Genomic DNA, 13823 nt, shown 5'->3' with positions numbered 1-13823 from the left:
GCCGTGGTGGTTCTGTTCTGCTTTAACATCTGTGAAAGGCCTGAAATAATGATGAGTACTGCTTGAGAGACTTCAAAAAAAAGGAGTAGAAGATGGAAAGAGATAGTCATAAAGTAACACAGGCCAGTTGGGAACAGGGAACTAATTCCTGGAAAAAGGCATTGTGAAAACTAGAGATGTTCTTCGTTTGACCCGTGTCTTGGCATATAGAAATGTTCTTTACAGTGTTCTGGAATAAGAAACTCTGGACTGTGATTTCTGCTTCAGCAGAGAGCATTGAGCACATTTCCTGCTTTCCTTTCCATATCTGGAAGAAGAGTTAGCTGTTCTTCCTTGTTTTGTGTTGTCTTGGTTCGTTTTTTTCCTAGCAATGCTCTAAATACGAAACCAGTATTCTTCAAGAGAATTCAGCCAGCTTTTAATCTGGATGACACCTGTGTGCAGTGGATTGTACCAAAAGTTTGTGGTAATGTCAGTGTATGGGGAATAGCTGAAAAAGCAAACAAAACCCAAGTGTTTTATCACAAAACAAGAAAAAAAAAAGGTTATAGAATATTTTTTTTTCTGGTAGCCACTGTGAAAGGCTGAATGTCAAAGGCCTTTAAGGTAAAAGGCAAGATTTCTCTCTTTCACAGATGCGTAGATGGATGGACATGACAACAGTTTTAAAAAAAAAAAAAGTCTGTGCTGTGGTGTTCTGTATTTGGCTTTTTTCAGATTGGTAAGCATGATTAAGAAAACCCTAAACCTTGCAATACAACCTTCCCTTTTGGGTGAGAATAGGACTTAACTGCCATTTCAGAGAAAGCATAATCTTCAAGTAGCCTTGGAACCTTTTTTCAATGAAGTAAACAGAAAAAATGAATAGCTTTAAACAAGTTTATTTTATGGTTGAATACAGAGTAAATTACATTCCTGCTGTTAGATCAGGGGTTTAATAACATGGAGTAATTTATGAGGTTGTGTTTACTGTTGTTTTCTTTTTTAAAACTTACACCCCTCTAGCAGTGCATGGAAGGATACTGAAATGTAATTGTAGGCCTGTGAAAACAGCTCACAGTGGACTGGTGGCACCCTTTGAAGACGGCGATATGCTGATGGATGAATTTGTCAGGAAAACAATTGTTACTCTTGGCCTGTGGATTCTCTTTAACAATATGGGAAAATACTTAGTCCTGAATCCAGTAAGACCATACAAACGAGCTGAGAGAGATTACTCCAATGTGGCTGTACCGATGTAATGACAGCGATTAGTATGTATGTAACAGGAGGTGGGATCGGGGCAGGGGAGGTGGAGGAAGGAAGCAAGAAGTGGACTTAAAATTTTGAAAGCTTGAATAACTGTTCTAGAAGCTATGCTCTTCAAAAAAGTACATTAAGTAATTCATGGTGAAGGGGGTGATGAACTTTTGCAGCGTATGTGCTCTACTGAAATACTTAAGATGTGATGAACATTTTGGGTACAGCACTGGATGACAGCTTAAGTAAGCCAGGCTCCCGTTGATCATTGGTGGCAGTAAGTGCGACAGTGTACGTGCAAAGATGCTTCAATGCATTTTCTTCTCATTTCAGGTTTGCTTCCTGATTTGATAATTGGCAAAGCTGAGACGGTGAAACCTGACTGTTGAAGGCTGCAGGGTGTGAACCTGCTTGAGCAGGTAGGCACACGGTAGAAAATAAAAATCTTCAGAAGTGGTAAAACTGCTTGTCTTGGGATTTGGAATACACCTTCTTGTGTTCCCCTCTGTCCTGGGCACACTGCAAGATAAACTGTCAGTTGAATTCTTTTTTTTTTTTAATTGTTAATGTTGCTGTGCAAAAAGGACTATACAGGTTTTGAAGAAAAAACTCAGCCTTCGTGTCTTGGAATGTTTTGCTTTGTCTTTCCAGATAGCTGGTAAATAAAAGGGTAGAATAGAACAATTTTGTGAAATAATCTTGGATGTCCTGGAAGAAGTAGTACCTCCATTTTTAAATTTTTTTTTAATGCTATGTTGTGTGATTTTTGGATTTACAGCCTGGTGGCTTTTGGGAGAAAAGGAATGCTTCCCCCTACGTACCTTAGTTGGCCAGGTTATTAAATGTCATACTGATCTAAACTGTTAAACCCCCATATTTGCTGCCACCCCGCCAACATTTGTTCTTTTGCTGAAGTGTTGCAGTGATTTCTGTCGGCACCATAAAAGTTTTCCTTAACTATTCTGAATAATGAAATTCTGACGCTTTGGTAGCTAGTGGAAGTGTACAGCAGTAAGAGACTCTTGACAGTGACTTTTTTGTTGCTGTGGGGCGAAGTGGAGCTGTTCTGACTTCTGCCAGGAGACTTAAAACAGGTAAAACATTAACTTTCCTGACACTGTTTCATGACAAAAGGTTGTGTCCCAGGCAAAGTCCATTGTGGTGGTGCAGTAGGAGCATTTGCTCTTCCGTTGTTTTCATCTCCTGCAGTGGTATGATGGATTGCCGTGAGGATTTAGAAGTGGAGAAAGCAAACTTTGCTTCTTGAAATAGCCTCCCGCTTATTTTGAGAGTGAGAGGCTTCCAGGCTGCTGGTTCTCCATCTCAAAACTCTCCTTACTTGTCAGTAGGGCCCATATGAATGGGGTCACAGAATTGGTCTGGGTGAAAAATATTCTTGTAAAACAGAACACTTGTAACCTCTGCCATGACAGAGATTAAGTTTAGAATGTAGGTGAACAATTCATTGTATTGGCAGGATGGAAACTTTCTACATGGGCCTTGTTGCTAAGGTAGTAATTAGTCAAACTGTGCATGAACAGAAACATCCTCAGTCAGAGACATCCTGTTAGGTTTTGTTCTAGTTCTTTAGGAAGTAGAAGTGGGTCTCTGCAGAATACCATCCACAAAGGTTGCTGTTAAACATCAAAGGGGGTTGACTCTGGCCTTTGTTTTCAATTGGTAGATGACTTGAGTTGCCTACAGTTCACAGTATGTGCCCTGTAAGGATCTTATACAAATAAACCAGGCTTTTATTCCTTTTTCTTTGTAGATGTTAAAGATTTGCAACAGTTTTGTAAAGATAAAAAGTCTTGTAGTTCTTGACTGGAAGTTATTCTCTACTGCGTTAGCTTTCTTTGTAAGAGTATTCCCTTTCTGAATGGCACTGTTTCTAGTGTGGCAAAAAAAAAAAAGCTATCTTACAGCAGCTCAAGAACTTCCAGAAAGAAGTAGCTTGTATAAATATTACTAAAACTACCTGCAGAACTGCTCAGCCTGTGTTGCCTGCTTTCCTTCACAGGAGACAGGTCTGAAGAGTTCCAGGTGTATGTCTTTGGGGTCAAGGTGGGAGATCTTTGGTGCTGAGAAGGGGATATAAGTAACGTGGCAGTGTTCTCCTGTGAGAATTCAAATTCACTTGAGTTAGTGATGGCTGTCAAAGGCCTTTGCAGCTCAAGCAAACCCTCTGCCTTTACTTGCCATAAGCTAGGGAAGAAGGATTCAAAACAGTTTACTCCAGTAAGAGGTGTTTGTCAGTTTTCTTACTGTTCAATGAAGCTTTGGCTGTTGCTCATTTTCAAAGAAGCCTGAACTTTACACCTTTGAGTTGGTGGTACTCACAGCATGTGGGAATCTGCAGTTTTTCATGTTTTCTGCAGAAATGTACGTGTTTCTTAAAATAAGAATCTAAAAAATAATTATAATGCTTAATTTGCATCGGCAATGCGCTTTCAGCAGACTGAACAGCTAGCTGTTCGAGTGACTATTTTCTTCCCTGACCAACTTCTGTGATTTCAGATCTGGCTTGCAGAAAACATAATTTTAAATCTCTGTGGTATGAGTAAATTTAGCAAATTAATTTGAAATACAAATTGTTTCTTCAGACTTGGTGGGTGTTGAATTATGAGGTACAGTGCATTTTTATGGCAGATAAACAGGCTGTGAAGTGTCTGTTTTCCAATAGGGTGATATCTCAGCACACTCGGGATCAGTGCTGATAATTTTGGATGTGAGTCTATGCTCCTTGGGAAGATCTGCTGGACAGCTTACAGTCGGTTCTTCAGAAAAGACAAACCAAAAAACAATTTTGAAAATTCCTGGCAGTGTTTCCAGGAGCGCATGCCCTCCAGATGTGTGCAGTCACACTCATCTGCTGGGAGATGAGACCTGGATCAGGAAGCAGGGATCAACCCTTTCAAGGTAGAGGTGGAGCCAGTGCCAGGGGAAGGCAATTCTGAGCTGTGAGCGGGAAGGAAGCGTGACCTTTGGCACAGCAGATTGCTAACAGGGCTCCATAGCACTGTGTAAATGCTTCTTCTGCAGTCCCCGCTCAGGACAGGTACATTTTACCTTCCGGTGTTTTGAAAAGCAGCATCCCCCTGTGAGCTCTATGAGGCTGTATGTGTGTGTGCTTTGGGGGCGCAGCATCATGTTCAGTGGGGAAATGTAAATGGTAAGTTAAGTGAGCAGCCACCGCTGCTTTCATAGTTTGCTGCATTTACAGGTGTCTCTTTAAAATCAGAGCAACCCTTAGGATGTTTTATAAAATAGATTCTTTCAGAAGGGATTTTTTGCTTACCAGCTGAACACGTGTTATCCTAGTCAGTCATTAATTCTTAGAACAGCTAAATGTATATTGCAATAAGTTTACAATTGCAGTGTTAACACCAGGGAGCCGAAGTGGCTCTGGTATTTAGTTTCTTTAACCTTTTGAGTGCTGATGGAGCATAGCAACTCGGTTTCTATTCTAATAGGAGTTACCTTACATGTTAGGAATGAATCAACTTTAAAAATATTGACAAAGATAAAAAAACTTTCTAAGACAAGAGCTTTTGGCACACATCTCATGTACCGAGCTAATGTTTGGCTAGCAAGTGCTGTGGATCAAAGTAAAATACAAAGACTTGTAAACAGCTCAAAGCAAGTGATACATTTAAAAGCTATTTAGGGGCTTTCTCGGGACTTAATAAGAGTTACTGCCATGCTTATGCTGCTCGGTCAGTCAGCTCTAACCACATGCTTTTCCTTGGAAAAGGATTTATTTCAGAAGAGATGCAGCAGAGGAGAGTTCTGGTGGAAGCCACTTTAATTTTACTAGTCTATTAAACTATTTCAAGCAGTGTGGAGTTCAGTGTAAATAAAGATAACTTACAGGAGATAATGTGTTGAAGTGTAGTTTGTCTTGACCTACAGGGTTGTCATTTAGTAGAGCTATCCTGAAATTACACAGTTTATGGGATATATTTGTAATCTCCTTACAGAATGTTGCTTTTATTCTGGTTTTATTGTATCAAAGCCCCTCAGGATTCAGCTGGCAGCAGCTCTCTGATTCTGAGAGACAGTTTAGATCATCTTCCTATATATTCAAGTAGTTCCTATTACCATTTGTTTCTTCTCTTTATCTTCTGTGTTTGGTTTACTGTGCTAAATTTTTGATTGTTTTGGCCAACAGACTAGGAGATGTTTCTGTTCCAACAGATGTATTTAGTAAAATAAAAGGATGTATTTCTAAATGGTCCTTTCACATGTTCTCTCCCTGAAAAATGACCATGCATGAGAATGAACTTGGCTTCTTTGGTGGTAGTGCTTTTTGATTTTCATCCCTGGTGTGATTTATCTTTTCCTAATAAAACAGGAAACATTGGGTTTTTTCCCCTACATGCTCTCTAGTGTGGAATATATTAAAATACTTCAATTGAATTGGTGTAGCATCTTTAGTATAGTGAAAGGGAAGAATGGGAACATGTTTTAACATGATTTTTAAAATAAAAGCCAACATCCCATTTCTGGGAAGTAACAGCTCTCATGATAAACAACCCACTCTCCCAGCAGTTGCTCCTGCGACGCTGTTGTGCTGTTCCTGAAAGTGCCTTGGCAGTAATTGGAGTTCTTGGTAGCCATATATGTAATTTGGCTTTGGAGAGCGACTGAAAGTGAAGGCATTGCAAGTCAGTCCACTGGAATCTGCTTAAGATGATACGGCAGCAGTAGTACTCGAGTGGTTGTGTTTATATACCTAAATGTCTCTCTTTTTAATCTGTGGGTGAAGAAAGGATAAAGTAGGACTAATATAGTTTGTTTTTTTTCTTTCTGGCTCTTATTCATTAGTTACTTTTGCTGAAGAGTTTGTTGATAACGTTTATGCAATACTCAGTTAATGCAAATTTTGTCTTCACAATCCTTTTGCTAATTCCCAGAGCAATCAGTTGTTTTCCTCTTCCAGAATGGAGGCAATGAAGGTTGCAGAGCCTTTGTTTCATGGATGCTTAGGTTTTGTCAGTTTGTTGTCAAAATGCCTCTTTGGTCATTTCATGATTTGAGAGGCTTTTTAGCCATTGAAATAAATAATTAACATGTCTTATGGTATGTAATCTCTGGACGCTCACAACGATTATTGATGCTCAGTGCTCTTGGGGACTCCGTGATGTCATGTACATGCACAGTGTTTATTTTATTCTTTCCTAGGGCAGCAAAGGCCAAGGACTTCTGCTTACTTAAATAGAGCAGATTGTTAAGGGGTCTCAAAGCCACAGGTGTTTGTGGACTGCGGTATATGTTAAAAACATTTATTACATTTTTACTTTATGATCCTCTGCGGCTCTCGTGTATTTTGAGCTTCTGTAAGGAATGTGAGATATGCAATATTTTACTGACTTTGAGGGGACAAAATGTAATTTCTTGTAGTGATTCATAAAGAATTCTGTTAAATGCTAAATAAATAGCTTCTGATGCTGTGAATGAAATGTATATATTGTTTGAAGAGAGCAGGTTTTCTTCTCAGCTTCATCGGCTGCCTCTGGAATTGTAGAGTTTAAATCTTGATACCAACTGCTAATGTGGAATACTCGACAAACCAAACGCTTGACTCAGACTAGCTCTTGATCCCATTTCCAGCCCACTAACGAAACTCCAGTTTCTAGGAATGGAAGTAAAGGACACTGGGAATTTAATCTGAGGAGCAAGAGAGCGGAGTCCCCTTCTTCCTTGCCAAGTCAGGGCCCATTTAAGCTGAAGAACTGTACTGGAACCAACAGGGATTCAAATCTGGAGTGTATTTTTCAGCATGATCAAATTTTAAATTGTAAGGAATTTTGTTTGTGGCTGGATACAGCGATTAAATAGGTCAACTATTACTGCAGTTGGAAGCACTGTAACAGCCGGACAGAAAAGGCACTAGAGCTCTCCCAGCCCGTCTCTGGTATGCTGGGTTTGCTTCCACAGCCCTTTGTGGAAGGGAGGTCATGGGGAAGGTTTGTGAAGGTCCCTGTCAGCAGCTGCAGAACAGTGTTATGCATTTGGCTTTTTTGGATGCTGACAGAAGAACCCGATCAGCTGAAAGAAGTACAGCATCTGAATTTTAGCAAAGTTTGCACCAACCTTCAGATGTAAACAATATGACACTCACCCCTCTTAAGTTAATAGTCCTGAATATTTTTCTTTCCCTGGAGGTGAGAGATGATGAAAACCCTTTAGAAAATCCTGCTCATTGATACAAAGTTGACTTTTGCAAGAGAGCAGATCAGGTAGGGTGTAACTGAAACAATTATGCGGTCAAACTGTATTCCCTGAAACATCTTTTAAGGGGCTCTTTAACCTTTACCTGGATACATGCCTGAAACCAGGCCAGGTAATTCATAATTATAGCTATTTTGAGTCATTTAATGCTACAGTGTAATATCCTCTGTCTCTGAATATTTGGAAGGACATCTGAATTATTTTGGCTGCAACAGAACTCCACTGGATGATACGCACTTGTAACTGATCATAGCAACTGCATAAACTGCACGAGCAGACAGGACACACGCGTCCAGGATTTAACCTGAGCGTTCGTAGAGAGGCAGATCTGTGCAAGTAGGGGGGTATATTCTTGTATCTTGGATTATCATTTTTGTTCATGATTCCTTCTGAAAGTCTGAAGACTCTTGGGGGTGGGGTTTGGGTTTTTTTGACGGTAAGCCTTTTTATTTCTTCATTGTTCTTAAACCAGTGACAAATGGCTGTATTGATAGTGACTGAAATGATATGGTTTGTCTCTTTAAAGGTGTTCTTGCTTAAGCTAGCAGCGTGGCCTCTGCCCGTTCCTGGGTTTCGCATTAACTTGCTGCTTTCAACTGTTAGTGCTCAAGTTTGTAATTACTGTGGTTGAAAGCCTTTTATTCTTTTTGCAGATTTCTTCCTTAGACTGAAATATACCTTCTATTCTGAGCCCAACACCATTCATCTGTTGTTAGGCAGCCACTTCAAACATTTGTATTTCCAGTCTTGTCAAGCTTCATGTCACTATAGTTTGTCAGGTTGCCAGATGTTGCCTGTTCTCTCAACCTGCTGCATGACTTCATTTTTCAAAGACTTCTATTTCCCTGTTCCCGTCAGGTACAACTGACAGGTGCTTGCAAAGATGTCTAAAACTAACAAATCAAAATCTGGATCCCGTTCTTCCCGTTCGAGGTCTGGATCAAGGTCACGCTCACGCTCCTTCTCGAAATCTCGCTCCCGTTCTCGTTCTGTCTCACGATCAAGAAAACGCAGACTTAGGTAAGTGCATGCAGCTCTCAAGCCAAAGGGTGTAACTGTGTTTTTCCTCTCTGTCCTGTTCAGATGGTTTGTTACTTAATTCTTTTCCAGGGAAAGACTTTGATTAGATTCTAGGACAGATAGTGTCCTGTGTCTTAGGCTGTTTCCTGCCAACCTGTACTGTTTTGAATTGTGGCTGTTTCTCAGCTTTGTCAGTCTACTTCTTTTGAGCCCTTAATTTAGTCTCTGAAGCACATTTTTGGTGAACAATAATTTTCCTTTTCTGTGCAGGTCTTTTCCCCCGATAGGAATACTAACAGGTACTCTAATGTACCACTAAATCAGAAGGTGTTTTTGTTAGCATGGCTCATTTTGTCAGGGTTATGGTCCACAGTGGAGTTGTTACAGCCTTTTTAGACTGGGCCATTAGAGAAGACCTCTGTACTTTGTTTTTCCTCAAAGGTATTAGTAGAAGCCAGTGTCAAAATGCATGTGGGTTTTTTCCCATGTTCTTCTGCAGTTCTTAATTGCTGCTGTATGTAATGGGATAGCCTGTTGTTGCTTTCCCTAATGCTAAGTACACACAATCTCTGAGATCCAGTTTCCTATATTAAAAGTACTCGCAGTTAATGATGCTGTTTGAAATTGCCAAAGCAGGACACAGTGCAAAAAAATCATAGCTTTTTATCCTAACCTGAGATTATTTTGAGATTTGAAATTATTTTGATCAGGCATTTGCTTTACTGCTGTGAGAGAGTTTAAGTGCATGTTCCATAGTCAGAGTGGGGAAGAAGAGTTGGGAAAGTCCAAAGCAAAACATGCTCCTTTGTTTTGGTAAACATCTTTGGCTTTATTTTTTAAGCTTTTAATTTAATTGATCCCAGACTTGAGGGGCCTTTGTGGACGTTGCATGCTTTCCTCCTCTTCTAAAAATTAATTTGAATGAGTTTTAATGTCAATTTAAGATTCTGCTGTGAAAGTTTGGGGCAATTTTTGTTGTTGTTTCCCTGTCCCTCCCCATAATATACAGGAGTCAGTTAACAGAAATTATAATTCTGGATGGGTAAAGTAGATAAAGTTAATTTCACTACAGTTAATTCTGAGGAGTCATTAATGTGCGTAACAGTTGTTCCTACCTCCCTGAATTGCTTCTGGTCAGGCCAGTGAAGGGCTCATCTCTTCCCTGGATATCAGGATATCTGTGTTTTTCCTTTTCTTTTGGCTAAGCATTTTGTATCTGGCAGAGACATTCCAGTTGGACTGGGTATAATTATGTTCAGCTGCTTTTTCGCTAATCTTAAATTAATAACACATATTCTGAAAATCATTAGGCTGTAAACACATGCAACTGTTAATAATTAGAGATTTTTTAAATACAGAGGCTCTAATAAATGTACAGTTGGAGAGAGCAGGACATGACAAAACTAAATTAGAGGCAGAGACTTGAGTGAAAGAGAGTTCTTTGCAGAAGGAAGCTGGAATGCTGGAAGATACGTGGTCATTTGGGAATATCTGCCTAGCTACGAAGGAACTTTGACAGTTGAAAACAAAGGCACCCAGTGCAAACATGATCGTTGGTGCTGCTGCTGGATCTACTTGTGCTTTGTAAATAACTCCCTTTTTAAAAAAAGAATCAGAATGGAGTGGGTTAGTACAGGCAAGTCGTCTTGTATGGCGCTAGGATATTCTCTGAGGTAGGTCTCATTTGGTATCTTGGCATGGAAGTCCATTATTGTGTACTTCAGCATACACCACAAAAATGTTTTTCTCTTCCTCATCATTTGGTAGGTTTATTGTTTGTTCTAAGTTGCTGTGTTGGAGTCTGCATAATATTTCTTGCTTTTTTTACAACTTTGTTTTTCATTTTTACCTATTGTAAAATGGTGGGCGCTTTAGAACTGGAGCAGCGGGTATCAGCTAGCTACAGGGGCTGGCAAAGTTGGGAGAAGCATTACTTGTGGTGTTTCTTTTGCATAACGTTTACTGTATTGTTCTAAAAAGATGTATTGTTACTCTGCAACTTTTGGAGTGAAATTTTCCTGCTGCAAGCCTCTCTAAAGTGATAGAACGGATTTTGGAAGCGGTGTACAACAGGTCCCTTGCTGGTAATTGATCACAAATGCAGCAGTTGTCTGAAAATGGGAGCATGTGTTCTTAGTGCTCTTGACTAGGGCTCGTTATAATTGGCTCTTGCCATCTGCCTCTGTGCTTTTCCTTCTTGTCGTTGTTTGAATGAGAAAGTGTCTCAGCTAAGTTGCGTAGGTTTTGGTTGTTTGAAGCAAAGGATGAAGCATATGTTAAAATGATCATTTGACTATGGTATGACTAAACTGTGTCCTGCTAAACTGTAATGTATTTGATAGGTGGGAAAAATAAAAGCAGAACTGAAGTTCACCTCTGCATGGGTGTACACTAATCTTGCGGAAATTCTAGCGGCAGCCTTGTATTCCCTTTACATTATGGGGGTTCGGGGTGTGAGCAGAGAGGCGGCAGCAGTGAGTCGTGTATTGCCAGTCTGTAAAAGAAGTACATGTCTATTGGAGTATGGCTGGTGAGAGTTTTAGAGCTCACTGGCTCTTTCTTAATGTAGGAAGGGACTGTGGGAATGGTTTCAATGAATGTTATTTACTAAAATTCCATTTATATAATCTCTATTACTATTTAAGATGCTTCCTCTGTTCTACTACTGCAAAGTTGCTAAAATCTCAAGACTTCCATCAGCAGTTTGTATTTTTCCACCAGCTGTGAAACACTTACTGTAAAGCTGGCATTTAATCCTGAGCTACAGTGGGGTTTTTAAACAGTTACACAACCGCAGCTCCAAAAATTTAGTGGAAGAGAGACTATTGGAACAATTAGCCCTTAATGTTTTGCCACTTAAATCTGTATTCTTACAGGCTTTGTACTTGGATTCCGTTCTGTCCTTTACGAGCGCTCTTGTGTGGCGTGGAGGCCAGCAGAGGGACATGGAAGAGTGCCATCTCGCGGCGTCGGGCTGGAGAGCGAGCGCGTCCCTCTGCTGTCCCGCTTGCTTGGAGCTCCAGCTTCTGAGCTGTGGCAAGGGGTGGGCCTCTTGAAACTTAAAACTCCAGAGCAGTGTGCCGTTTGCTCCAGTAGTGCTTTTTCTCATGTTGAAGTATAGCAGTTTGTTTAACTCACCTGGCAAAGAAGTGGGCTTTCATCTTGATTATCAGAATTTCAAAAGCATGTGAGCTAAGAGGGGCACAACAGCAAGATTTTGGATCTGTTCCAAGAATGGTACATGCATAAAGAAATACTTTGTGGAGGAGATCTAAGATGAGGTATAACCTTGACCTTGAGTGTAAAGGGCCAGAAGTTTGAGATAAGTCATTTTTTCTGAAGCTGGACAGCAGCCACGTTCATCCTAGAAAAATCAAGAGTAATGCGTACTCATCGTGGTCTCTGCAATGACCCTGAAGTCAAATATTTGTTTGGCAGTGTCACAGATACAAGTTATTTCCGCTGGAATTTATTGAGGGCAAAGTGTAATACCTCAGCTGGAGGAGAGTAGACTGAAGAAATTAATTTTTAAAAGTTTAGGCGTGAATTTTTCAAAATCTTTTTTAAGGCTTTGAACAAAAAGTTGTGGCAGAAGAATAAGCTTTAAAATATTTATGTAATTTCTTCCTTTTATCAGTTCTAGGTCCCGTTCGAGATCATACTCTCCATCTCATAACAGAGAAAGGAACCATCCGAGAGTCTATCAGAACCGGGATTTCAGAGGTCATAATAGAGGATACAGGAGACCGTATTATTTTCGTGGCCGAAATCGAGGGTTTTATCCATGGGGCCAGTATAACCGAGGAGGATATGGGAATTACAGGTCAAACTGGCAAAATTATCGCCAAGCGTATAGCCCTCGCAGAGGGAGGTCACGCTCTCGTTCACCCAAGAGGAGGTCTCCTTCACCAAGGTCTAGAAGTCATTCTAGAAATTCTGATAAGTCATCTTCTGATCGGTCAAGGAGGTCTTCCTCTTCCCGGTCTTCCTCAAATCATAGCCGAGTTGAGTCTTCCAAGCGTAAATCTGGAAAGGAGAAAAAGTCATCTTCCAAGGATGCCCGCTCATCTCAGGCTGCAGGAGATAATCAAGGGGATGAGCCTAAGGAGCAGCCGTTTTCAGGAACAGTGGCTCAAGACGTCAAGGCATCTGAGGGATCAAAACCATGGCAAGATATGACCACCTATGGTACAAGTTCAGCGTCAAGAGCTTCTGTGTCTGAGCTTAGCCCAAGGGAACGCAGTCCTGCATTAAAAAGCCCTCTCCAGTCAGTTGTGGTGAGGCGTCGTTCTCCTCGGCCAAGCCCATTGCAAAAGTCGAGCCCTCCGCTGTCCAACCCATCACAGATGAGCTCGGCTTTACAAGGCAGCAGCACCTCCTTTCAGGCAGGCTCTCATCAGAGTCCATTTGACCATGGCTCAGCAGGATTGAGCCCAACAAGAAAGAGCCCTGTGTGCAAAAGTCCAACACCAATCAGTTCGATTTACGGTACATCTCAGAAGGAGGAAACCACAGCTCCTGGAGGAGGAGCCTTCTCAAAAAGGCAAGTGATGCGTTTCATCGCGCTGCAGTATTTTTTTGACAAGCCAGCTTGCATGCGTAGGCGCTCACCACGAGCACTGCGAGGGCTCTCAGGGTACGTGCAGGCTCCAGTTGGAATAAGGCCCCAGAGCGTGCAGGGTGCCATGCTAGCAAGCTGCCAGCTGTTAGGGCCTCGTACTGTCTAAATTAAAGAACAAAATACAGACCTAGCCCTGTGTTGTAGGAAGTTGGAGTTAGCTTTCTGACTTGGATAGTTCTAAAGATTGTGCAGGTTCCCTGCAAAAATGTTTGTAGGGAGTGAACGCTTGAAGGGAAGCTGTGCCCGATGAGATTTTCTAGCAACCTAACAGTGCGCGCTGGGAGCTTGCATTTCTAAGTTATTTACTTCTCAGTTAAAGATGCTTTTTTAGTATTACATTCTTGAATGGCATTAGATGTTACAAATTAGCAAAATGTAAATCCTACTGCACGTCCTGCTGCAAGCAGCCTAAGGCAGGTGTCGTTGCAGTGCTTGTGCCAGTGTATGTGGGTAGTATGAGAAACTAAAGCCCCGAGATCATCACTAAAATTACGACATCCTTCCACACAGAAGGCATCAGCTTCCCATGTTTCTGTTTGCTTGGCCAGTCCACTGCAGAGTCGTGCCCGAAGGTGACACTTTGTTTTAAAAGATACAGTAGCATTCACAAGTGCTTTTAAATCTTCTCTTTATTATTTTTAAAGTTATTTTGAACTGATTCTATGTCAAGGATGTCTGAAATTAAAAAAAAAACCAACAAAGGCTGTAA

The 13823-nt window shown here is 40.9% G+C and overlaps 1 protein-coding gene across 4 annotated transcripts in view; it reads left to right on the top strand.

The window, feature by feature from the left end:
• THRAP3 (thyroid hormone receptor associated protein 3) overlaps nt 1–13823 on the top strand; it is a 33567-nt gene that overhangs the window by 9480 nt on the left and 10264 nt on the right. For 3 of the 4 annotated variants that reach the window (XM_064471535.1, XM_064471532.1, XM_064471533.1), the window contains exons 3-5: nt 1573–1658; nt 8332–8493; nt 12131–13036. In XM_064471535.1, the coding sequence (XP_064327605.1) occupies nt 8357–8493; nt 12131–13036 (1043 nt within the window). In that variant the 5' untranslated portion in view covers nt 1573–1658; nt 8332–8356. Of the gene's footprint in view, nt 1–1572; nt 1659–3922; nt 4298–8331; nt 8494–12130; nt 13037–13823 lie in introns of all 4 variants that reach the window. The other variant, XM_064471534.1, reaches the window with a different exon arrangement.

This window comes from Phalacrocorax carbo, chromosome 22, assembly GCF_963921805.1.
Source record: "Phalacrocorax carbo chromosome 22, bPhaCar2.1, whole genome shotgun sequence".
Taxonomy (NCBI): Eukaryota; Metazoa; Chordata; class Aves; order Suliformes; family Phalacrocoracidae; genus Phalacrocorax; species Phalacrocorax carbo.
The sequence above is the reverse complement of the archived record's forward strand: the minus strand, read 5'-3'. Positions and strand labels throughout refer to the sequence as shown.